General features: G+C 47.1%; 1 protein-coding gene across 17 annotated transcripts in view; it reads left to right on the plus strand.

Annotated features, from left to right (window-relative positions):
- The window catches only part of Svil (supervillin), a 171,241-nt gene extending 144,727 nt beyond the window's left edge, over positions 1-26,514 (plus strand). For 16 of the 17 annotated variants that reach the window (XM_023701808.1, XM_023701811.1, XM_023701802.1 and 13 more), the window contains 14 exons: positions 64-211; positions 339-484; positions 2,396-2,571; positions 5,335-5,479; positions 5,894-6,170; positions 10,296-10,447; positions 12,988-13,093; positions 13,725-13,932; positions 15,545-15,678; positions 19,674-19,829; positions 21,363-21,506; positions 22,474-22,598; positions 25,279-25,434; positions 25,531-26,514. In XM_023701808.1, the coding sequence (XP_023557576.1) occupies positions 64-211; positions 339-484; positions 2,396-2,571; positions 5,335-5,479; positions 5,894-6,170; positions 10,296-10,447; positions 12,988-13,093; positions 13,725-13,932; positions 15,545-15,678; positions 19,674-19,829; positions 21,363-21,506; positions 22,474-22,598; positions 25,279-25,434; positions 25,531-25,617 (2,160 nt within the window). In that variant the 3' untranslated portion in view covers positions 25,618-26,514. Of the gene's footprint in view, positions 1-63; positions 212-338; positions 485-2,395; positions 2,572-5,334; positions 5,480-5,893; positions 6,171-10,295; positions 10,448-12,987; positions 13,094-13,724; positions 13,933-15,544; positions 15,679-19,673; positions 19,830-21,362; positions 21,507-22,473; positions 22,599-25,278; positions 25,435-25,530 lie in introns of those variants that run through there. The other variant, XM_023701810.1, reaches the window with a different exon arrangement.
- Positions 26,515-26,819: the final 305 nt, after the last annotated feature.

Raw genomic sequence — 26,819 nt, forward strand, 5'->3', positions numbered from 1 at the left:
CTCTCTCTCTCTCTCTCTCTCTCTCTCTGTCTCTCTGTCTCTCTCTCTCTCTCTCTTATTTAGGCCTCAGAACTTGCAACTTTAATTCAGACAAAAAGGGAACTTGGTTGTAGAGCGACTTATATACAAACCATTGAAGAAGGAATTAATACACACACTCATGTAGCCAAAGACTTCTGGAAGCTCCTGGGTGGCCAAACCAGTTACCAATGTAAGAGTTCTGTGTTTAAGAGACTGAGACGCCTTGAATGTCCTTTTTCTGTCCCTTGGTACATTCTTCTAAACCAGCTGCTTTCTGACATACAATGTGATGCTTTCTTATTGTTTTGGCCCCAAAGCTGCTGGCGACCCAAAGGAAGACGAGCTGTACGAGGCGGCCATCATAGAGACAAACTGTGTTTACCGTTTGATGGATGACAAGCTCGTCCCCGACAATGATTACTGGGGTAGAATTCCCAAGTGCTCCCTTTTGCACCCAAAAGAGGTACGATGCTTGGAGTGGCCAGCTTTCTTGTTGCCAGGCAAACACACCTGACATAGGCAACTTCCCAGAGGAAGAATTCGTTTGGACTCATGGGTTCAGGGGTTGCAATCCATGGCCACCTGGCTCTGAGGCAGAAACATCAGAATTGAAGAGCCTGGCAGAGGGAGCTGCTCACCTCATGGTCACTGGAAGGCTGAGTAAGCAAGGAAAAACCAGAGAGAAAGGGGCCAGAGAACAGAAATGGTCCCCAGGGTCATGCCCCCTGGGCCCTCAGACACACCCACAGCATGATTTACAGTCTCCCAGGCACATCTCAAACCAGCCAAATTGACAGTCAAGATTAACCATCACAGTGCTTGAATAGGACAACACACTTAGAGCATTCTGCCTAGAGGTATCCAATAAAATGGATAGGAAGTGTACAGAGAAGGGTTAGTCAGACACTGAAGCTCCCATTACTTCCATTTGAGATACTAATGCAGAAATCAGAATGTTAGGGCCAGTGGTATAGCTCAGCGGACTAAGCACTTGCTTAGGTAAATACAGGGGCCAGGGTTCGATCCCTGGCCCTGCATGCTGCACCAGTTCTGACCCTGAGCACGCTGAGCCAGCAGTGGAGTCTGAGCATGGTGACACATGCCTAGAATCCCAGTACTATGGAGGCAGAAATCAGGAGGATCACTGAGTCCAAGCTGCATAGTGAGACCCTACACACACACACACATACACACACACACGCGCGCGCGTGCGCGCGCGCGACATCAGAATGTTGTCCAGGGATGGCATAGATCATGGAAGACATATTTTAGGCAAAATGTGTTATTTAGCCCTATCTCTTGAATTTTGTAAGTAAAATATTTTTAGTTCGCAACATTCAGCAAAGATAAATGGGTGTATGTATAATACGGATATTCCAAGTAATGTGATTCTTTTCTACTGTCTTCTATGGAAGACATTTAGATGGAATAAAATCACAGACAATGAAGTAGTGAGGACTAATTTTTAAAAGAAAGTGGCATTGAGCCTAGTTTAGAATTAAGTAGAATTAGGATTGCTGAAATAAAAAATTATTTTAAGAAGAAAAAGTCCAATAAAGCACAGACGTGATAATATTATGTCCATATATTCATTCAGCAAACCCCTAGAAGAAGTAGAAGTATGTTATGATTCCTGCCCTTGAGGCTCTTGGAATTGTTCAGAGGAGGATAATGATTTCTGACATGTATCGGTACCTGGCATTTATGAAGTGACCTATATCATTCATGTTAAATGAATAAAAGAACTAATATGGAGGGAAAAGCGGGGGCAAGGGAGGAAAGAAGGTAAAAAGATAATGGGTGTGTTAGCCAGGTTTCTGTCCTTGTGACAGAATACCTGAGAATAACCACTTACTGGAGGAAAGGTTTATTTGGCATATGGCTGCAGAGGTTTCAGCTTATGGTCAGCTGGCTCCATGACTTTGGAGACTGAGAGGAAGGGGCTAAGGACAAGGGAGAAATCCCCAAGATCACCCATGCCCTCTGGCTAGGCCTCATCTCCTGAGTTTCCATTGCCTGCCAAGGATGCCGTGCAAGGCACTGATTAACTTAGGATCCTCGTGATCTGAGCACTTGGCGAAAGCCCCGAAGCTGCCAACCAGACCCCAATCGGTGCTTCAAACAGGAACCCTTTAGAATTAAACCATAATAAGTGATTATGAGTTCAGAGGAGGAGCAGTTTACTTGAGCATTAGGACAGTGAGGAGGAAATCACCCCACAAGGCCGTGGCACAGCTTAGATTGTGTGACCTTTCTGTAGTGACTGTCTGTCTAGGAACCGTATTACCATGACCCATCTCCCTCACTGGCCTCGCAGACCCATCCACCAGGGGCAGGTCCTTAAAGCTAACAAATTCTTGTTCCATTTTCCCAGGTCCTTGTGTTTGATTTTGGTAGTGAAGTTTACGTGTGGCATGGGAAAGAAGTCACCTTGGCCCAACGAAAAATAGCATTTCAGCTGGCAAAACACTTATGGAATGGAACCTTTGACTATGAGAACTGTGACATCAACCCGCTGGACCCTGGAGAATGCAACCAGCTTATTCCCAGGTACGCCTGCAGCCTGGGCAGCATATGGCAGAGCGAGCAGGCTTGGCTTACAAGCCTGGTTCTTCCCACACAGTCTACTTATTGCTCTTTATGTAAAGGTTTTAGTGTCATAAAAGATTCCACGGTATGGGCCATGAATAGTCACAAAAGGAGCATTTCTTTCACTTCTACCAATCAAATGCAGATGTGTTGTAGTCTGCAGGAAGCTGTTTGTGTCACACTTAATTTTTTGAAGCGAATGGCAGATGCCCCTTGCCACATTCCAGGTGCTGCTGCAGCAAACAAGCAGCAACTGTTTAAACAAATTACACCCTGAAAAGCTTCCTAGGATCTGGAATTCTGCCAGTTGATCTGAAGGTGCAGAAGTGGCCTGTTTCCTTCTAATTTCATTCCTCTACCACGTAGTGTCTCAGGATTCTTTTGCCAGGGGATGCTGTTTATGCTTCTTGAGGTGGAACAGAGGAGGAGGAAATGCTTTTGAAATAATGACTACGTTTTTAGTATTCTCTATAGCTGACTGGGCTTTTAAAATTTGTATTGGCAGGGCTGGCGAGATAGTGCAGCAGTCTAAAGCGCCGGCTTAGGCAAGCTTAGGCAAGCACAGGGACCGTGGTTTCATCTCTAGCACCACATGCCACACCAGCTCCACCCCCAGGACAGACTGAAAAAAAAAAAAAAAAAATTGTATTGGCAAATCAGTAGAATGTATACAGACTGTAAGAAATATGTTCATGGGGACAAAAAGAATTATTACCTCCAAAGAAGTATTGCTTTTTTAACCACTAGACCCCTCAAAAAATGATTTCTATTTGTACCATATAATAAATTAGAATAGTTGTACCTCTATACAGCATAGAATTGTATTCAAATTTCAACTTTCCTACCTAGGTTCTTGCTTTAAAACTAAATTACTAGGGCTGGCCAGATAGCTCGGTGGACTAAAGTGCCTGCTTAGGCAGAGCACAGCAGCCAGGGTTCAATCCCTGGTGTGCCATACCGGCCCCAGCCCCGGGACACACTGAGATGGCGATTGAGAATGGGTGTGGTGGCACACACCTGTAATCCCAGTGCTTGGGAGGCTGAAAACAGGAGGATCACTATGAGTCTTATCTATGTAATGAGACCCTGTACTAAATACATATAAATAAATAAATTTAAATTACTGATTTCTTATCATTTTATTTCCAGAATGATTAAAAGTGAAAATTATGTCAGTGTGATAAAAATTTCAAATCCTTCATAAGCAAATGCCCATTTAACATTAGAAGTAACAACCAGGGTTGTAAGGAAGGAAAGCTAGATTATTTTATTTACTATAGTAAAATGACACTGGAGAGTAGAATCAATATGATGGTTAACTTATATTTGAGGGTGACATGATTACAGATCTGCGCGTGGGTGAGTGGCCACCTCACTCACTGTCACCAGCATTTCTGCAACAGATTCCATAGAGGAACTTAAAAAATGAAACGCACATGCGAGGCCCAGCCCTAGTGTCACTCAGTGTCAGTGTGTCCTACAAGCTCCCCAAGGACTTCTAGGGGCAGCCAAAACTATACACCCAGCCCTTCCTGACAGGAGGAGGCGGCAGCCGCCAGCTGTAATCCTGCAGCCCTGGGCCAAAGTGCAGTGTGGACAGAGCTGGACAGACCCTTACACCAAAGGCAGCCGTGTCTCCATGACAGCCCACGCAGTCGTCTCCCTGCTCTCCCTACAGCAGGGTAGAAGTATTTGCATTCTGTGCTTTATTGGCTCAGTTCCCTTAGAAACAGGATGCCTTCTTAATGCGATGTTGGAAAATGTGGTGTTGAACACATAGGTGGAGACTATAGTGTGGGCCTGGTGGAGCTGTGAGAAGCACAGCTTGGTCAGCTGGGACAGCGGCACTGCAGTCCCAGTTCACAGCACAAGGACTGATCTGGAGGAGAAGGACCTGCCTGTCATGCTGTGGGCTGTGCCCTCTGCAGCAAGCATTTTCTCAGGTAGACTGTTTTCTAAATGATGTTTTTGGTGCAGTGTCCAATCCTATAATCCTGGGACTATATCAGACCTCCTGTATTATGGAGCCTTCCCTGCCTGATACAAGTGTGTGAAAAATCTCTTTACACAAGATGAAAGCATAGTGTGTCCATTGTGTAACAGGAGACTCTGCCTGTCCTGGAGAGCTCTGTTGCAATAGAACAAAAAAGCATACAGGATTTGGGGCAAGCACCCTTCTCTCTGTTGATTAACCAGAGGACCCCTGGTGACACTTGCAGGTGACTAGGGTAGGCATAGTAAGCAAGTAGGATAAACATTTGCCAGCCCAGAAAATCTGAAAAATAAGAATTTTCTAGGATGCAAGTGACGCTTAGGCCCAACATGGTTCATGTCACACACCAACTACACTGACACAAAGCCTTGCAAAGCTCCTGGCTAAAACAATACAATGTCACTTAATTGGTAAAATAAGTGAAAATAAGTCATTCATTCTATATACCACTCATACAATATTTTCATATTTTTCAATAACTACACATTGTCATTGTTGTTGGGTTTTTGGTAGGTAGGGCAATAGTAGGAATTGAACCCATGACCTTCACACTAAGCTGCATCCCCATACTGTCAAAGGTTGGGCTCCAACTTTTGATCCTTCTATCCAGCCTCCTGGACAGCCGGGATTACAGGTGTGCACCACCACACCCAGCTACCATGTTTTAAACACTTTGTCTTCATGTAGAATGACTGCACTGTGTTCTTTTCATGTCTCCTTCTGCTCCACAGAAAAGGACAAGGGCGGCCTGATTGGGCAATATTTGGGAGACTTACAGAACACAACGAGACTATTTTGTTCAAAGAGAAATTTCTTGATTGGACTGAACTGAAGCGACCTACTGAGAAGAACAGCAGTGAACTTACTCAACAGAAGGTATTCCAGTGCTTAGAGCTCGGTGTGGGTCCCAGCAGAATGTGCCAGGGTGGTCAGAGGCTTCTCACCATGCACCACTAAAAGAGCAAAGGGACTTCCAATTACATCCTAAAACCCACTGCTGTCGCAGTGTTATTCAGGCCTCCCTCTAAATGCAGTCAGCAACCCCAAGGCAGAGTGTAAAAGCTGCCCTCTCCACTCTTCCCCATGACAGTAAAAACAGAGCTGTTGGGGTTCTGCCTTGGGGGCAGCATGCTTGCCTAGTAGGTGGTATGGGTGAGGCCCCCAGAGGGAGAGGAGGGAAAGGAAGGGAGAGAATAAAAGAAAACGAAAGGAAGGGAGAAAGGTCGGGCATGTAGCTAAGCACACTAGAGTGAGAGACCACTGAACACACATTCGTATGTTCCCCTGCAGGAAGATCCCAGGGCCGACGTCAAGCCCTACGATGTGACAAGGATGGCGCAGTTGCCCCAGGTGATAGCCGGCACCATCTTGGATGGGGTAAACGTTGGCCGTGGCTATGGCCTGGTGGAAGGCGATGACAGGAGGCAGTTTGAGATTGCTAGCGTCTCCGTAGATGTCTGGCACATCCTGGAGTTTGACTACAGCCGACTTCCGAAGCAGAGCATTGGGCAGTTCCATGAGGGCGATGCCTATGTGGTCAAGTGGAAGTACATGGTGAGCACCGCAGGTCAGTGACACTTCTGTCTCTCTGTGCAGAGCAGGGCTGGGGAGCAGGACTCACTGTGTCCTGGGGCCCCCATGGCACGCATGCCGGGTGGTGAGCTAGCTATATACCACTCAGGCCCACCTAACAAGCTCCACAGACAGGCAGTGAGGCAGGAACCTCCCTTCCTAAGGTCACCATGTCTCAGGTCTCTGGTTCTCACTGACAGAAAGCAAACCTGATACTGTAGGTTTTTCCAAGGCCCTCACTGAGTCCCCTGTCCAGTCCCCACAGGTTTTCCAGGAAGGTGGCAGTCTGCCTCCAAGTGATCACTTAGCTGTGTGCTTCTCCAAGAAGTCACTGAATAGACTACATCTTGATGACTTAAAGGGGGACCAAAATGGTGATGTTACATTTTAGTAAATACACTAAGAGGTTGATTTGTGTATGTTTTTCAACGTGAGAGGTCTGGAGCAGTGGCTCAGTGGCAGAGCACTGGCCTAAAACAATCCCCAGCACTGTAGAACAAAAATAAGGATCTGTTTCCTGTGGCTATGGGAGCACTGGCCACATTTTGTGGGTCAGACTCCTCATAGTTCCTGTAGGTGGGATATTCTGAGGTATTCTAGTTCGCTGTTTCACACTGGAGGCCTGGAAGAGAAGGTGGGCCCTGTGCACTTTGCAGCCTGGGTCCACTTCTGTATCGAGTGGTAGCCATGGTCCACAGTGCTCCCCACGAGGGAGGAGAACGCTCCCATCACAATGCTATGACTTTGGGACTCACCTCACTAAAAAGCTTACTGACCTTGCAGTGCCATCCTGGAGCCTCAGGAAGCACCAGTGTTTGCAATAGAGAACCCTTTGATTTCTTTTTCCTGATTTATCAGAGATAAGTGTGTTAGCCAGTGGACATCATTCACTGAGCACTGACCCTGGGACACCCTCTGGGAGGGACTGAAGAGGTCAGACCCTGCCTCCAGGTGGTGTGTAGTGTAAGGACAATGAAGCAAGCCTAGGAGAGGGAAGATTCACCATGGGAATGAGGAGAGCGAGTCCCTTGACGTGGGCTCTGCCAGCAGTGTGGAGGCCCCACTGGGAAGCCACTAGACAGGCATCACCAGCAGGGTGGGCTGGTGTGGTGAGAGCGCTGGGCTGCAGCTTGGGTCATCCCACTGGCCGTGAGGTGTGACGTGGTGACTCCCATTACACTAATTTCTCAGATGAGCAGCAGAACACAAAGAATGAATCACCTGTCTGAAATCTGCCAGTAGGGGGCAGAGTTGGCCACTAAAGCCCAAGCTGGCTCCTTTCCAAAGCCAAGTGTGTTGGGACCCTGCAGTGCTGTTCATGCTGCAGGAGGGAGGCAGAATCTGAGCCCCAGCACAGGATTTAGGGTGATAGACATTGGCCAGGCACCAGGTCACAGTGAAGCCAGGTGCAGGGCTGAGCCACCGAGCACAGCAAACTTCCTAAATAGCGCTGAGCAAAAACAAGGTCTTAGAGGACCTCTGCTTCCAGGCAGGAGTAGGGTATAGGACAGAACAGGTGGAGGGGCATTATCCATCTATCTCTTTCCTTCACACAATCAGAACTGCACCTGACCCTTCCCCAAGGAGACCACTCCCCTGTAGGAGAAGCCATGGGTTCCAGAGCATCAGGCTGAAGAGTCAGAGGCCGGGGCCTTGCTCACAAGCTGTGCGTGTTGGCCGAAGGAGCACAACCTGCCTGGCTTTGCCTTCTCCCTAGTCACATGTCATCTGGAGTGTGTGACCTTAGTGCCGTGCCTGATATGTGTCCAGGGGGATCTTCCTCGCCCAGTGGCCTAATCGCCGTCTTTAGCCAGAAGCCAGGATCATGTGAGCCTAGCCAGAGTAACACAAATCCCAGACCTCAGCTCCCTGGTGTGACGCAAACAGCAAGCAGACGTGATAATCTACACTGCTGGTGGTGATGAAGACAATAGTAGGGAATCCAGCACGCCCGGGGCGGCGTCTACAAGGCTGTGGAGTTGTGCACTGAGGAGCTTGGAGTGGAAGGCTTTAGAGGCACTTGCATTTCCCAAGATGCAGAAAGGGAAAGACATGTTTGCTAAAACAAGACAAAGGGACAGCATAAGTTGATACGTGGTCACTCTTGTCTCTGCTGTAATGAAACGGAAGCCATAAGTGAATAAATGGCTAAAGGTGTATTGAAGTTAAGGTTTCCAAGATTTTCATTGACTACACACTTGGAGGCTCCTAGGAAATAAAGATATGACCCAGGCAGTCCCTTTTAAATTTCTTCCCAATAAACACACTGTACATCTCACAGCCAGCTCCAGCAGTATCTTTATGAGCAAAGTTACAGCTTTGAAAGACTCCAGCTGCAGAGAATGAAGTTAGAGCACGAGTGTTCAGGCGCCAGCACGTCCATGCAGAAGCAGAGCAGCCAACCCAGCGTCTGCAGTCACTCTGTGACCATCTGAGAGGCCCTGGTCCTTGGTGCCTGCCAGTCCGGCTGCCCAGCACTCATCCCCCATCAGAGTGCACCCAGGAATGAGACAGAACTCAGAGCTTGGGGCTCTCGTCTTGGTCAGGGTGAGCGAAAAACGGCTGCTGTAGAGGGAGCAGGCTCCTCTTAGAGGGTGCTGACAGCCCATGTGGGTCACCATCTGGCCTGCCCCAGGGCCGTCAGGGTGCAGCTGTGTGTCTCTGCAGGGGCAGAAAGCCCAGCCGGAAGAGCTCATTGATTTGAGCTCATGCTATCTCAAGCAGTGATGTGTACAGTCAAGTTCCTAGATAACTCTGCTTATCAAAATGCTTTAGGAATTTAGAGATTCATTTGTGAAAACTATTAAAGAGTACTTTACTATGAAAAGGATAAAAAATCAAATAGTATGGCCCCTGACCTCTTAGAAACTCCACCAAACAACTCAAGTTTCATAAGTGGTGTTGAAACAAAAAAAGATCAAAGTCATGCAGGTCCAGAGAATGTTGTTGTTATCATTAATTTTTAATTTGTATGAGTGTTAACACCAACTACATTTTACTCTTGTGGACCCCTTGCTCATCAGGTTCCTGTTACTATAACAAAGTACCTGATATTACAAACCTTTAAATAAAAAAAGTTAATTTGGGCTCATGGTTTTAGACGTTCTAGTCTATGGCATTACTCTGGGCCTGTGGCAAAGACAGCACATCATGGCAGAGGGAAGGTGAGAGATGAAAGTTCATGTCATTGCCTGGATATGAAAAAGTGAGAGAAAAGAAGAGGTGGGGTCCCACTCTCACCTTCAAGCTGTGCCCCCAAGATCTAGAAGACCTCCCACCAGCCTCCACTTACCTACCTTCTCCGAATGATGTTGCCTGAACACAATCTTGTCTACCCTTACCTAGCCAGGTGTCATGGTGCCGTTCACTCTGTGCATAACACTTATCACTATCTGAAACTGTCTTCCTGGTCTATGTGTTTATTGGAATGAACAGCCTGCAGTGTTACACAGCTTGACCATTTAGCCAGATAACTGTGATGGCCTTCAGAGCCATGCTTACATCTGCCTCCTCTGCTGCCCATGTCTGTTGAGTGCTCATAGGGTGCCAGACAGGAGGGACACCCAGCATCTCTGCCTGGCTACCCTGGGGGACAGGCAGGAAGTCCCTGATTATGTAATGATAGGTCAGCAATGTATCTCTTCCATTTCTGACAAAACTTGGAAACTTCAAGGCTGTCATCATCTTTTTTGTTGAAACCAGAATAGTCTGCATTTTTTCCTTCGCACTTAAAGCCAGTCCAGCTGTTGTTTTCAGTCTTGTTCCTCCACCAGCTAATCCTTTGCCAAAGCATGGCGTAATGTGGAAAACGTGCGTGTGCCTGTGTGAGCCCTCAGTCCAGCTCTGGGATCAGTTTCTCCTTGTCACACACTTGGAGGGACCTACCACCTTCCTGTGGGTTGACACACATGTGCCTTTGGGGATCAGGAGGGCCTGTTGAGCATTTTTCTTGAGTTGGGGGATCTGGCTCATGGGTAGAGGGTGGCTTCCCTCTTCTGAGATGTGATTTACCTGCCCTCAAATCGCACATCTCTCTCAGCCCCATGTCGTGAGACAAAGTGTTTGCTGTCCCTTTGGTTTCTCAACTGCCTCCTCACCCTCTGTCCTTCTGTGTTTGCAGTGGGAAGCAGACAGAGGGGAGAGCATTCAATCCGAGTGGCCGGCAAGGAGAAATGCGTCTATTTCTTTTGGCAAGGTCGGCACTCAACTGTGAGTGAGAAGGGAACCTCTGCCCTGATGACAGTGGAGCTGGATGAGGAGAGGGGTGCCCAGGTAAGGTCCTGCTCAGCGACTCCAAGGGGCACTGCCCAGCCTGCACCTGCCTCTGCACATGTCTTGTCCTCCACAGCCAATGTTGTATCTACAAGTGGCCAGTCCACAAAGCCAGGGCCAGTGGCCAGTGGGTATTTCCAAAGGTTTCTACCTAACTGATACCTGAAGAATTATAAATCAACAAGGAGATTCATTACCCATTTCTAAAATTGGTAGAGATTTTCCAGGTACTAGGTACCACAGGCCCCTGTGATGCTTCTCTCAGGAAGTTCCACTCAAGAGAACCATCCTGCAGATCACTGTGGGGTCGAGACCTTGAACACTTAGTCGCACCACTTACACCAGTCTGCCTGAGGAAAGTATCAGAGATCTGCATGGAACATGGAATATTCCCACTGGGTGAAAAATCAACCCAGCTTATTTTTTTCAGAGCACATTGGACTGTCTCATGGATTTAAGTGAACTCTCAATCATTTCCAACCCTTCCTGGTGTCCCTTCCTTACACATCTCCCAGCTTCCTCCTCCTCCCCCTCCCTCTCCCCCTCCCCCCTCCCCCTCCCCTTCCTCCTCTGCCCAGGCTGCTCCAGCCTGTTTGATGATCTGAGACACACCTTTTCACACTCTCCTCAGACCTTGTACCCTCTGGGCCACTTCCCTACACACAGATGTACCTGGAAACTAAGAATTTCTTAAAGCATAGCACCCAGCCTCTTAGGATGCAGGAAGCAGTTAGTCCCCCACCCCACCATGTTACTCAGATCCCTTCCCACACCTCCTTACTCTCCCATCCCTTTTCTGTGCTTCATCTCCTTAGAGTATTTTCTACCCCCTGAAACCACATAGTCATGGTATGGACTTACTTATTAGCCATCTTCCCCCAAGAGCAGGAATGAGACCCAGTCAGAGCTGGTTCTGTATGACCAGGCCCCAAAGAATGCCTGACAGGTTCCCCTGCCCGACTTTAGTGTTATGGAGATATTTCCTTTTAGGTTTTGGATGATCTACGCCTTGTATCTCATCCTTTGGTACCAGTAATTAAGAGCTGACTTTAAGGTTTTGAGAAAACATGACACCATATACAAATATTTTCCTCAGAGTGGATGAATGACTAAGACTAGCATGAGGGAACAGACCAGACAAATGTTCCCTGAGCCACATGCAGTCAGCCTTTTACAGTCCTCAGAACTGATCATCTTCCCTAAGAAAACATTGTAATACAAATTTTGTACTATGGAACATATTTTAGAAATAGTTGTTAGCAAGCGTTGCATTTTAACGTACTCAGAGTAGCTAAACCCAACCACTTTTTTTCTGTAAAGGCCATGGGTGGATAATGTTTTCATAATGCCTTAAAAGCATTTGTAGAATTTTGAGTCTTAATCTGTCTACACTGAGCATTTTATTTGTTTAGAAGTCTACCCACTGAAAACAACGCTGTGGACACTTGGTATAAAACACTGTCACAGGATGGCACTTGGTTGGCCTTTGTGTAAAACAGACCAAGATCGATTCTTGGCAAAGAATGCTTTCTATTGTCCATCGCACCGACTGCCAGCTCAACAAAACATTTCCTCTTTAAGGGGACATGCCCTACCAAAGTGAGAGCCAGTCTACTTACAGCTAGCATCGGTTGTGAACAGCTGACCCCAAGTGAGAGGGAATGTGCGAACAGGAAGAGGGGAGGGAGAGAACTGCGAGCAGGAAGAGGGGAGAGAGAGCATGTAAACAGGAAGAAGGAGGTTCTGTGAGAACCCTCTGTGCATGAGCAGACTTCTGGGACAGTGTAGTAGCTTTCCAGTACCTTAACAAATACCTGAGATAATGGACTTCAAAATAGAAAAGGTTTATTGTGGTTTGTGGCCAGCTTCACTTTTCAGCCCCTGATGAGGTAGCCTATCTTGGAGGAACAAAACCACTCATGTCCAGGAAGTGAAACAAGAGGCTGAGGTCCCACAGTCCCCTTCAGGGCCACGCCTCCATGACTTAAAGGCTCCCACTAGGCCCCACCTCTTAAAGGTCCCACCTCCTTTCAGTAAGGCCACATAAGGGATCAAGCCTCTGATTCATGGGCTTGGGGCATTTAATATCCGATCCATTGCAGGTGGTTACCAAGGATACATTCCCACCCCCAGAATAACCAAGAAAGTCATTAGTCATACTTGTGGCTGTGAGGTGGGCTTTGTTCAAAGTGTATTAAATTAATTGCATCACATCCATGTCACAGAAAAGCATTAAAATGCCATTATTCATGTTTCAGAACAATATTCAACAAAAGAAAAATAATGAATGATAAAAATGAGTATAAGACAAACTAATACCCTGATTTTTATTTAGGACATAATATAGACCTGAAAAAAATGCTTTGAAAGGATGCACCTAAGCATGAAAGCAACAGTTTTTATTTTTGCTTAACGGTACTATCACTGGCTTTTGTGCATGAAATCCTTGTAGTTTCCAGATTTCCTACAGCAGGCAGGCACTGTCTTGTGACCTTTAAAGCCCAGCCCTGCACTCTGACCCGCTGTGTTTAACTTCAAAGGTCCAGGTCCTGCAGGGGAAGGAGCCGCCCTGCTTCCTGCAGTGTTTCCAGGGGGGGATGGTGGTGCACTCCGGGCGCCGAGAGGAGGAAGAGGAGAACACGCAGAGTGAGTCACCTTTATGGTTGGAATTCGTAGGATTTTCTCCTCCCAGAGGGCATTTTTAAGGGTAAGGAGGTATAAAAGGAGTCTGTCTTCATCTAGCTATGGCTTTGCCAGTGGAAACCTCCTGGTGTTTGCCTGATAAATGAGCTTTTCATCCCCCCAGCACTACACAAGTGCACGGTGGAATTTCCCTCGGGACCCACCTTTGCATGGAAGAGGCTGGAAGATCACTTTGCCTTGAATTAAGATATCAGAGCATGCTTTTGAGGAGAGTAGAATAATGAATGGCTCATTTACTATAAGTTAGAATCTTTTGTTGGCCACCCTTTCTCCAAAAAAAAAAAAAAAAAAATCTGAGCTTTAGAACTTCGTGACTTACTGGGTAAATTCTGAAGAAAAGGTTTTTCTGCATCACAAGCTTTTGGTAACCTGTTTCTAACTAACTCCAAAATGATTGGCTTTCCGGAAGCCCAGGTGCACTCCTTGTTTGGCTGAATTCAGGTTGCAGGATCCCCAGTCTGCCCTGCTCCCTAGAGCCCCTGCCCTGTGTGTGGTGGCTGCCTGAGGACACAGCTAGGGCAGCACTTCAGGTCCCTGGCTCAGGTCCTAACTGTGCTGCTGGTGCCCCCTGCAGGTGAGTGGAGACTGTACTGTGTGCGAGGAGAAGTGCCAGTGGAAGGGAACTTGCTAGAGGTGGCCTGTCACTGCAGCAGCCTGAGGTCCAGGACCTCCATGGTGGTCCTCAACGTGAACAAGGCCCTGATTTACTTGTGGCATGGATGCAAGGCGCAGGCTCACACCAAGGAAGTGGGAAAGACCGCAGCAAACAAAATCAAGGAACAGTGAGTATCCTGGGCCTGGGAGGAGCTGTCCTCAGAAGGGGTCTCCCAGAGGTGTGAGAGCAGGCCAGGAGGGGTTGGACACCCATGGACACCTATTGCACATCAAGATGACATCAACAAGGGACAGCTGGGTGGAATGTGATATTCCAAGTAGGTGGGACCAAAGATCAGCCAGGACCTCTGAGGTGAGGTGTCTGCAGCTTTCTGAGGAGTCTTCTGCCTCAGTAAATGGCAGCAATGAACAGGGGTGGTGGTGCATGCTGGGAGCCCCAGCTACATAGGAGGCTGAGGTGGGCATGTGGCGTGAGCCCAGGTTTTGAGACCAGTCTGTAACATAGCAAAGCCCCATCTCGAAAAACAACAAGAAGAAACAGGCATTGCTGAGCACCAAGGAGATGACCCCAACAGACGCACTAGCTTCATCCTCGTAGGTGCAGTTCAGCTGTCAAGTTATAAGCCTGGAATCCTGTGATATTTAAAGAGCAAATTCTAAATTTCTTGCAAAAATTCTAAATCTTAGCTTTGTCAAAACAGAAGAGTGGGAAAAGCTAAAGAAGCACTTGGGAAGGCTGTGAGATTTTCCATTAGAAAACAGCACTGTGCCCCTTCACAGGCCAGGTCGCTTGCAGGAATTCCTTGGGCATAACACCCCAGTGTAAGTCTTCTCCTTCTCCCAGGAGGCACACTACTGAGCAAGGACCTGGGGAGAGGGTGCACCAGAGCCTTGTAATGGAGAACTGAGAAGGCTCTGTCACCCCTACTCCCACCCCATCCCCCAGCCTCTACCCCCACCCATCACCTGACCAAGTGGGCGGCCCTGTGATCTGTTCTAGCACCACACAGATGGGTATCACAGGCAGCCAGAGGAACCTCCTGGGAAGACCTCAGTAACTTGCCTGTGTAGCCACACGCACTACCAAAGCACAATGTGGCACAGCCCACTCTCCTGGCACAACACTGTTTAGCAAGGCCTGCTTTCCTTGTGACCCCTGGAAGAATGAGCTCTGCACAGCAAGGGCAGAGAGAGGAAGGAACACGTGTGAGCTTCTGGCTGTAGGACAGGAGAGCAGTCTCAAGCATCGCTCTATGGGCTGTGGAGCAGGAAGGGAGACACAGTGGTGCTCAGCAAGCTGTCCATGGGCACACAGGCCCCATCACTGTTCTTACCTGGACGAAAAAAAAGCAAAACAGGGAAGAACCCATTCACTCATTTACTTTGTATTCAGCAAATATGTAGTGAGCTCTTCGGTGCAAAGCATAGATTGAAGGACCAAGACCTGCCAGTGAATAAAGCCAAGTGTTTTTCCTCACGACCTGTATGTTCTCTCAGGAAAGGACAAGCGATAGAAAAAGTGTTGTGTTATATGTTAAAATGTGGATTATTGTCATTGCCTATCCTGTGTAATTCTATAGTCCTCTCTAGGGGCAAGTCAGCACTTCCTCTTCCAACACACACTCATACGCTAGAGATTATATTTTCACTCTTAGTAAGAATTGTTTTTAGTTAGAAAATACAACTGAGTGAGCTGATCCATTGATTTAGTCCTCAGTAGTTTTGTGCTGCTGGCTCTTTCCGGGTGTCCAAGAACCCACTGGAGTTTGTCCCGTGCAGATGCCCATTGGAAGCTGGACTGCATAGTAGCAGCAATGTGACGATACATGAATGTGATGAAGGATCTGAGCCCCTGGGATTCTGGGATGCATTAGGAAGGAGAGACAGGAAAGCCTACGACTGCATGCTTCAAGGTAACGTTGCCACCCATTGCCTTCCATCATTTTTTAATTCACTCTCTTTAGTTTATTCAGTACGTATTTATTCAATATGCAGTACATACAACACACAATGAGCTTAACCTAGGGCATGTCCTCCCAAGCCTACCACCCCATGGAGAGGGTAAGTAATAGGCTGTATGCAAGTGATTACAATCCAAACTACAAGTTGCTATGTGTCATAGAAGAGGTACAGTGGAGGGAAGCTGAGCAGAAGACTCCCACACAGCTTTATGGAAAGATGGCAATGCACAGGCCCCTGGAGGCTGGTGTAATGTGGAGAAAGGAAAATTCGAAGAGGCTCAGTGAGCCACAACACCGTGTAACCTATGGAACAGGACTCTGTCCAGTTGGCCCAGAAGCCAGGTTCTGGGAAGTAGCGGGAAGGCCAGTGAGAAAGGGCCACATCACAGGATCTTGATGGGAGGCTGGAAACCCTGAGCCCTTCATCAGAGTCACTGCTGGAAAGGGAGGATTGGAGGGCAAGGACCAGTGCTCCATGCATACCTAGGAGATGTTTGATGAGTCAGTGAACAGGAAAATTGGCAGCAGCCTGTGAACTTGAAGCCTGAAACTCAGGTTGGAGAGGTGATGACTAGGTGACATGACATGAGCTGGCCACTGGGGCAGGCAGGAGGAGGAAGCTGTGATCAAACCCTAGGTTCTTGTCCCTTCAGGGATTGACATATCTCTGTGAGAACAAGGGACACAGCCCTCTGAAAAGGGAAGAGTAAAATATCTGAGTCTGAGGTTGGGTAAGATTCAGAGATTACACATTCGTGGCCACCAGCCAGAACTCCCCATATAAAGGGTGGTGATGGAACACATGAAAAGTAGGTGAGCAAGGTTGTGGATATTGAGAAGGCTCAGGCAACTCCATTGATGGCACTAGGACAACAAAGAAACATCCATGGGACCGCAGGCAAGCGGCTGATCACCAACCAGGGCCAGCCAGCCTGCGGGAGATCCGTATGGCTGGTGAGGAGGTGAGTGGAAGCCAGTGAGCTGTCAGAGAAACTTCTGCCCGACAGTCTTCCACAGCTAGGGAGGTGTTTCCAGTTTTACTTTATCATTTGACAGCAAGAAGGAAAACACAGCACAGGCTATGAATCTTCTATCTGAAATGCTTGGAACCAGAAGCGTTTCTGATTTCAAATTTTTTTTTTCAGACTTTGGAATATTTGCATACGCATAATGAGATACTTCGGGATGGCACTCCAGTCTAAATATAAGATTGATTTATGTCTCATACCTTGAATAGTGAAGGTGATTTAGACAGTATTTTAGTGCTCCTATATTTCGACTGGGACCTATCATTCTAGGTCAGTTATGAGATTTTTCTACTTGTGGTATCATTTCTCTACTTAGAAAGCTTTGGATTTTTGACTATTTTGACTTAGGACTGCTCAATGTATAGTAGGAATGTCAGAGACAAAGGAACACTTTTAGGAACTAGATGACTGAATGTGTTACCTGTTCTTGGTGCCAGTTTTGGACAGAGCAGAAGAATTCAGCTGAGAAAAGGACTGAAGTATAGAACTGGTTGATTAAAGGAAGTCCACGAAGAGTAGGGATTAAGCACACAAGGGAAATGCAGCCTAGCAAGGGGATGACATCTTTGTTGTTGTCTTCTTCATGCCCAGTTGTATGCTGAATGTTATGAATTGGGCCTGTGAATAATCTTGCTGTCACCAAAGGTGACAAATGTCGGCGGCCCATGGGGCCTGGGCTACCCAACCATACTCCATTCATTGTTTTCTGAGTTTGTTGATCTGGGCTTTTCTTACACTAAAGATGTTTAAATCCTACCTAATTTTCTTGGTCCTTTATCTTAGTTCTTCAGTATAGCTGGAATTCAGCCTGGTGAGTGTGGCATCCAGCTGATAGGCCAGTTTCTCTCCCTAGGGGACAGCAGAGCACTGACACTTAGGCTCCCACTGGGATTCAATTCACAGCACCCTCGTGTCTTAGGAACTAGCTGCTAACCTAATGGCGGCCTTCTGAGAAAACAGCAGTGTTCTGGGAGTTGGGGTGCAAGTGTGAGGAAGAAGTAGACCCTTCTTATCCCCTTTAGCCCATCAAGTCACTGGTCCGGTTTGGAAAGATGGTGATTACTGCTATACAGCGTAGCTGTCTTGGTCTTCCAGGATGCAGTGCAGGCATGCAAGGGTTTACTTATTAGCATAAATAAAGCAAATCTTTATCAAGCAGTTCTGACATCTGAGGGACCATTTTTATGCTACATATTTTTTACACTAGCCCACCCCAACCAACCCTCTCCTATTTTTACAAATAAGGAAATGGGCAGAGAGAAGTGAATCACCTGGGGAGGGTTGGACAGTGATGTTTCGTCTACACAACCATTCTGTTCGTTGCTGCCTCTCTAGTTTCATAAATGTTGACACAACCTTTTATAGATAATGCCTACCAGTGACAGAAATTGTTAGAATTAGGCTGATGAAGAAGTAATCCTGGGTAATGTCTCTCAGATGCACCTAGGATTCATATTTTTCTATGCCATAAACCCCTTTTTCCCTTTCTTATGACTAAGTTCCTAAGTTGTTACTCTTTTAGGCTTCGTAGATTCAGAGAATTCCGTGAATTGATTCCACACTCTACTCAAGATATTTCTGTAGCTCGGGAGATATTTCCATTGTTTGCTGAATTATATAATCACTTTAGAAAACTTTAAAAATAAGTATGTGTGTTCATTCCTATTTAGAGTGAATTCCTAACTATGGCACTTGTATCAACACGTGTCCACTACAACGTTAATGCCAAGTTCCACTCTTACCAGCGATGGACAAAAGTGTACATTTCCCAACACAGTTGTAAACATAACACATTACTTGGTTTTCCTCTTTGCCAGATAAATTGGACCAGATAGCTCAGTCAGCTTTTGAGTGTTGTGACAAAGTCCCTGACCAGTCAACTTAAAGCTAAAAAGGGTTAGTTTGGGTCATGGTTCCAGATGCATCAGTGTTTCTACCATTAGCTAGCTCCATGGTCTCCAGGCCTGTGGCAAAGCAGAAATATCACAGTAGACGGACATGGCCGAGAAGAGCCATTCATGTCATGCCAACCGTGACAGAGGGCAGGCAGAGAGCCTGTGCTGACAGTTTCCTTCTCCTCCCTTTGTTCCATCTATGGATGGTCCCCCCACATTCGGGGTGGGGCTACCCCTCAGTGTGCTGTCCCACATGCCAAGCACCTCTGGAGATACCCTCATGGACACACCTGGACGTGTGCTTTGCTAATTTCCTGAGTGTCTCCTAATCCAGTCAGGTTGACAACCAATGGTAGCACCACACTAATCAGTGCTTTAATTTAACTTGTTTACCAGAAGACTGACACACTTAGCATATGTCTGTCTCTGTGTGTTTGTGTGTGTGGGCATAGCGCGGTTTCTGTTTGCCATACACATGCCTACACACGCGCACAGTGACAACATATGGGTTCACAAGATACATTTTTAGCTATATGTTTTTCTACTTTGGTGAATGTTTAATTTGTGCCTACTTTGGTCAATGTTTTATTTGTGCACATTTTATTTAACTGCTTGTCTTTTCCTTATTTATGTGCCTTCATGTATAAGGAAACTGCTGCATTACAAATGTTATTAAAACTTTTGTACTGTAATTTATTTTATTTTATTTTTTTATTTTATATAATCAATGCGTAAGTCTCTCCCCTTCAACTGCTTCTTTCACTGTTGCAACTGATAGTGTCTTCCCTGGGCTGGGACTGTACCTCCAGGTCTGGTGCTTACCTAGTATGCAGGAGGCCCTGGGCAACACACACACACACACACACACACACACACACACACACACACACAGGCTTTCCCATCTCCAAGCCCTGGTAAACGCTCTCTCAGGTCTGTTGATTCTTTGAATTGTTCCATGTTTTGTCATCAGTCATCTGGAGTTGGGTACATGTGGTCTTCAGCTCTACTCTCTTTTCTCTCAAAGATCCTGGAAGTTTTAACTTCGCACCACGCCTCTTCATCCTCAGCAGCTCCTCTGGGGACTTCTCAGCCACCGAGTTTGTGTACCCTGCCCGAGCACCCTCTGTGGTCAACTCCATGCCGTTCTTACAGGAGGACCTGTACAGCGCCCCACAGCCAGGTACCACCCACGCCTTCCTGATAGTAGGCACTGTGTTGTGCGATTTCTGTTTGCCAAGTACACTGCGGAGACCTTCACTGCGGGGCTGTCTCACTTAATCCTCACACCTACACCCAAAGGAAAGGGAAGGAAATCAACTGCATGCGACCGTGTAGAACTTACACTCCCACAGCACTTTTTCGCCTTGACAGTTAATCATAGGGAGGTTTGCCTGTGGCAAGGCCTAGGGCCTGGAGGCCTCAGGGATACACTGACCACAGCAAGATCTGTGGTAGTCCTGCTCCTCTCCAGGCCTTCCTTTCAGACTTGTTGCTTCATGGTCCTTAGTGTACTGTCCTTGCTCCCACCATCATGTTTGCCTTCAAACAGAAAAGCAGGGCATGGGGGAAAGGGCAGTATAAGCTGTGTTTCACTCTTTCATGAAATAAAGCAAACTACCTTCCCAGGTGCCCCCAGTCAACTTCTGCTCACATCCCATTGGCCGTATGTCACATGGACACCCCAGCTGCAAGGGACCATGGGAAAGCAAGTGGCTAAGGCCAGGAGGTTGAGGCACCTGTTGAGTTATCTCATGAACAGTGTGTGGCTCACTGAAGAGAAATACTCCAGTTTGGCTATTCTGATTCCAAGGTCAAGGCTGTCTCTACCAGGTCGCTACCACCTCCAGCCAGCAGCCTCTCTGCCCTCCTCTGGTGGGGAAGCCACCTACCCTCCTGCCATTGAGTCCACGGCCAGCCAGCCCTGAGCTTGTGATACAAGAGCCTGCAGCCAGGTGTCTCTCCTTGCTGTGTTGGCCCAGGCCTCTCCCAGAAAGCCTTGCCTTGGACTGGTGCGCTTGCCGCGCTGCTGGAGACATTAGCAGCTGTCGCAGAGGAGCCGCTGCTCCCTGACCTTCTTCCTGCTGGAGCTCAGGATGGATTTGTACTTTTTAAAGGGTGTGGCTTTCCCAGAACCCTGAAATATGTGCCAGGAAAGGCCAGGGTTTGCTGAGCCAGTGAATGGGAGAGCTCCATGCCATGTGGAGTAAGAGTCAGACGGAGGGCACGCAGGGCAGAAAATGAAGAGGGAGAAGCAGAACTTCTTTGCTTTTTGAAGCCCATTTCTCTTGGAGAAAACCATGGACCCACATCATTGCTAAGCACTAGGATGCACGTGAATGCTAAAGACCAGAGGGCAGGCTTCAGTTTGTATTATGTTCTTTGGAGACCTGCAGTGGCAATAGCTCCTCCATGACCCGCCACCACTCCACACCTCCCCCAAATAGCCATAGGCAGCCTGAGGTCAAGCAGAGATAAAGACTGAGACCCCAGAGGCAAGGGAAAGAAAGAGGCCACATTGTTACTGCCTCTTCTCTACCTAGGGCCTGCTCCAAGGGCTGAGATATGGGGGGGAGCTCTGTTTGCCCCTTTGCCCATGAGCTTGGAGATGTCACCTCTGACAAAGCAGAGGGGTGCATCCCTCATGTTTGGGCCACAATGAGCTGGCAGCCTCCACGCAGGCGCTCCTGATGGGCTCTGTCCTCGCTCCCCACAGCACTCTTTCTCGTTGACAATCACCACGAGGTGTACCTGTGGCAAGGCTGGTGGCCCATTGAGAACAAGATCACCGGCTCCGCCCGCATCCGCTGGGCCTCAGACCGGAAAAGTGCCATGGAGACCGTGCTCCAGTACTGCAGAGGTGAGGGCCAGGGCCCGGAGCGGTAGCCCCCCTTCCTGCTGCACACTCCCACTCCTGAGAAGGGCCACCAACCATGATGGAACCAGATGCCCCCTTTGACATTTTGAGGCTTGATAATTCTGCAATTTGTACATTCTTGGCTGCCAGAATGAAGGAGAACAAGTTTTTCTCTTTCATTTTATGAGGCCATCTACCTTGTTACCCTTGAGGCATGCTGCACAACACCCAGGTCGCCAACCCTGGTCTGCTTGAGATTACTCATGGTAAGAGATAGGTAGACCACCACCTTCTTCAGCGACCTCACCATCAGAGAGCAGAAATCTCCAAACTGGCTGAAAAGCCAATGCCAACTCTTTCATCATTTAGTATCTTTTAGAATACTACTACATCATATTCATAATACTATTCATAAAAAAAACTCATAGTTAATTCGTGGGAGTTTACTATACCATTTACCCAAAATACATGGTCTTTTATGTGAATGAAGATGACAGTAATTAAAGTTTCTGATTTTTTTGATGAACCTAATATGTGAGTATGTACAGTTCATTCTCTTCTTGAAAAGCTATCTCATAACATGTTCTATAACTTTACACCCAATGTTAATGCTACAGCATTAAAGGAAATGCTGTCCTTTGCTGTCTGGTGCCACTAAAGTGCACTATAGATTTGGCCATCAGAAAACCTCTCGAGGTGAACGAGAAGGATGTTAAAGACCCCCCAAGGCCTCCAGCGAGAGGCCTCCTGAGCCCTTCCAAGGACCTGAAAGTGTCTTGCTGGGGACCAGGAAGTAGACTCAGACCACCACTGTGATAGGCATAGGAGTGAAGGTGGCATTTTAGGTAACCATCACCCATGCATTGGTATGAACCACTCAGAGCCCACATGTTAAGCATGAAGTCTGAACAGAGACGCAGAGAACACTGGGTCACTGGGTCAGCTAACTTTGCATTCCGCTGCTCTTCAGGGAAGAACCTCAAGAAGCCACCCCCCAAGTCTTACCTAATCCATGCTGGTCTGGAGCCCCTGACCTTCACCAACATGTTTCCCAGCTGGGAGCACAGAGAGGACATTGCTGAGATCACAGAAATGGTGAGCACATGGCCTGCCCTGTGACCCCCTTCCTGTTGGGCCACTGCAGACTCCCCCTGGGGGAGAAGCATCCAGCTGCTTTTCACTATGGGATGGGTTTGATTTTCCTTTGCAACAGGTCTATATAGAATTAGCCTAGAATGAACAGAGGCCTAATAGGAAGTCAACTGAACAATGTGGGCACTTTTGGATATGTAGCTGTCAGAGTTTAAATTCTCCCATAGGTGAATTTACTTACTTTGAAGACTATAAATAGAAGCTACTTTCTATTCATCTTGTTAGCTAAGCAGGATTGCTTCTCACATAATACACACCGAAGTCTTCAGGTTTCAGATGTTAACCTTGCAAGAAGAGACACAGAATAAGCCTATGGTGAACGAATGTATTTCATTAACTGGACGTGTGATATATCCCAACTCACTTGTGAGAAGTTACTGCTTACGTCTCCTTTGGCCTTTTATTGACCACCTGGTATTACATGAAGCAGTCATGGCTTCTGCCTACCAATATGAGTTAGTATCCAGAAATGTTTTACTTTCCAACCACATAGACAAGAAGCTTGTCTTGTACCTGTATAGAATTGTGTGAGTTAACTTCACCAGTACTGGCAATGCCAAGGGTTTCTTTGGTTTGGTGGGAGATGTGTGTTTTCCCTTTGATTTTGTCACTGCAAGAGAAACATGCTTTTCTGGGTGAAATGATGTAAGTATGTTTTGGAGGAAACCTAAGTAATTGTAAACAAACCAAAGGTCTACTCCTGTGTAGCAACAGAAGGAGCTTCTGTAATGGTGCAACTGTTGCTGCTTAACCTAACCTGTTTCCCTGGGGCTGGGGGCTGGGAACCAAATCTAAGGTCTGGCACGTACTGGGCAAGTGCCTTACCACTGAGCTACACCCCAGCCCTTCTAATCTGTCTTACTGTAAGCAAGTGGATTTGACCTGCTCCAGGAAGCTGTACTTAGAGCAAAACAGTTCTATTTACAATAAATATGGGATCCCAAAACCCAAAAGCTGCAGGCATTGTAGGCAGCATGGCTGCCCCATGCAGTCTGAGTGCAAACTCATAAGCCACGATCCTGTGTGTGCATTCACTGTGGGCTGTGGGGCCAGCAGCAGGTTATGCAGTGCTGTGCAGGTCTGCGGGATTCCAGCCCGTGAAAACTCCAGTTTCCGCCCTCAGCAAGTTGCGCCGCTAACTAAGAGCCACCAAGTGCGTACTCTGTGTGAGGCACTGCCACAGATGCTTTGCTTTTATGTTCCCATTTAATCAGAAGGGTAAGCCTCCATGATGCATCTTAGTGTTATCCCATCTTCCTAGCATAAGAGCCAAGCTGCTTCAGTCACTTGCCCTGCATCTCAAGAGTCAGCGAGTGGAGGAACCATATGCAAGCGCAGGCCAGCCTTTCCCAAACCCGCCTCTTGGCCCCTGGTCTGTCGTGTCTGTTGGGGACAGCTCTTGGTTATCCCCAGAATATTCTAGGTGCATTTTGTTTCTGGTGCTGGGATCAAACACAGGACCCCAGGCCTGCTAGGTAGTAGTCCACACTGAGCCACATTCATACCTTTAATTTCCTATTATGGACTAAAAGATGAGGCCAGGGGAAAAGGTAATAGGATGGGATTGTTTGCTTGCTTGCTTCCCCCCCCCCTTTTTAATGTATTTGATATGGGGTTTCATTGTACAGCTTCGACTCACAATGATCCTCCTGTTTTCAGCCTCCCCATCCCTGGGATTACAGGCTTGTGCCACCACATCTGGTCTCAATGGCCAGCTCAGCACACTCAGGGGCAGGGCTGGTGCAACCTGTGGTATAGGGGATCAAACCCCAGTCCCTGCACTTGCCTAAGCAAGCACTTAGTCCACTGAGTTATCTCACCGGCCCTGGAGTGGGACTGCTATTAAGGTTACCTTGAAATATCTATAAACACATTCTGTATGTGAACTATCTATAAACACTTCAAAGCCAAGAATCTTCTCCCTTAATTTACTCACAAGGAAGCACTGAGACAGGACTTACTAGAATCATCATGGTAGGTTGAGAAAAGTCAAGAGAACCATAAGCCTTTAATCAGTTCCTTTGTATTCAGAGCCCTGTTCCCTCCCCAGTGAAGGAAAGCTCTAGAACAGGAATGGTACAGAGGGAACAGAACTGCATATTTACAGGTTATCTTAGTCAGCTTTCCGTCACTGTGACAAAATACCTGAAAGAAGCAACTTAAGGAAGAAAGGTTTGCTTTGGCTCACCTGTTAGAGGCCTCAGTCCATGGTTGTCTGGCTCCATTGCCTCGGGGCTTGTGGCACGTGAGGTGCGCATAGAACAACAGAGCTGCTCGCCCCACAGTGACCCCAAAGCAGAGGGAGAAGAAAGCCCTCAGGGAGAAAGGGGCTGGAGATGAAGTACACTCTTCAAAAGCACAGTCCCAGGGACCTGCATCATCCAACTGGGCCCCACCTTCCAGTGAACCCGCTGCACTCTGGTCTCATCAGTGGGTTAATCCAGAGATGAAATTAAAGCCCTCACCTTCCAGTCACTTCCACAGAGCCCAGCAGCTGGCAACCAGGCCTTCAGCACCAAGAGCCTTTTGTGGAACGTTTTAGGTAACAGCCATAAGGCAAGCCCTCGGTGAAATGTGTTCCGGGGAGGACCACACAAAGCTCTTCTCTCTGTTCCCCCCACAGGACACAGAGGTATCCAATCAGATCACCCTGGTGGAAGACGTCTTAGCCAAGCTTTGTAAGACCATCTACCCACTGGCTGATCTCCTCGCCAGGCCACTGCCAGAAGGCGTTGACCCTCTAAAGCTTGAGATTTATCTCACTGACGAAGACTTCGAGGTAAGCGGTGTGCTGGGGGTGGGATTTCAAGGCAGCCGCCCCAGCAACCCAAGCATCCCCTCACTGGGCCACCTGGTGTCCCCTGTGCTTCCTCAGTTTGCACTAGACATGACCCGAAACGAGTACAGCGCGCTGCCTGCCTGGAAGCAAGTGAACCTCAAGAAAGCAAAAGGCCTCTTCTGAGCCGGACAGACCCAGGGCCCCTCAGCAGGCACCTTCAGTACCCAGTACCACTGCACAGAAAAACCGATGTTTTGGGAAACTTTTTTAAAATATTCTTAAATCGGAGTTTTTTTCCAAACCTGACTTTATTAACACCACCACTTGTCCCAGAGTGGTGTATTTTGTAAATGTTTAAGAGAACTCTTCGGAAACTTGCTCTCCACAATTCTGCTGGTGATGTCAATAAAAGTGTCTGTCGTGTAGACCTCCACAGTGACTCCTCAGCAGCCACTATAGCCTGCCCTTCTGTTCCCACTAGGCGTTGCCTTTGTATTTTTCTTTTTTTGAAGCAGTTCTCTTTATAAAGTGTTATTTTGATAGTTTGTAGATTCTAAAATATATATATATATATATTTATATAAACACCATATAAATCAAATATGTATTTAACAAAGCAATCTGTATTCACTTTTCAATTTTTGCTTTTTGATGTCAAAAGGTTGTTACCCAATAGTGGCAGTGGCTTCTGTTGGATTAGGTCTGCCACCCAGCCGTAGGTCCACACAGGTCAGAAGCGTCCTTCTGAGTTAGGCCTGACTGGTTCTGAGTGCTGCTTCCGGTGCTAAAATGAACAAAGAATTTGTACTTACTGGCGTGGACTCCGAAGAATCTATGTGAATCCACCTTTCTACCTTAATATCTCCCCTAAAATGTATAGTGCCTTGTTTTTATGTACAGTTTATATACAGAAAAGTTTGCTCTGGGTTTTTGATGCTGGTACAGAACACTGCCTACAGTTTTGTTCTCAAATAGTAGAAATAAAAACATCTCAATTTGTAAAGCCAGTTGTAAACATTACACGTCATTTTGTGACCTCAGACTCCAAAATAAAAACTTCAGAATAATCACAACAATGAATTGACTGCTTCGCATTGAAGTCTTAAGCATGTTGCTTTGCGGGAAAAATGTATTTGTACTTATCAACAGAACACCAATATCTTGTCATTTAATATTAAGTGCGCGAATAAAAATTTTAAGGAATAAAAAGGAAAACAAAAAAATTAATGCTCTATATTTAGGCCTAGATTTTATATAGAAATATAGGATAAAATAGGCAGATACTGGACCCATAACATTAGTTCTAAATTCTGCAATGGAGGTACTTCTGTATACCACAGTTTATCAGAAGCTCAACTCTACAACTATATTGACATTTCAGGATC

The sequence above is a fragment of the Octodon degus genome, unplaced genomic scaffold, assembly GCF_000260255.1.
Source record: "Octodon degus isolate 3935 unplaced genomic scaffold, OctDeg1.0 scaffold00141, whole genome shotgun sequence".
NCBI classification, from domain to species: Eukaryota; Metazoa; Chordata; class Mammalia; order Rodentia; family Octodontidae; genus Octodon; species Octodon degus.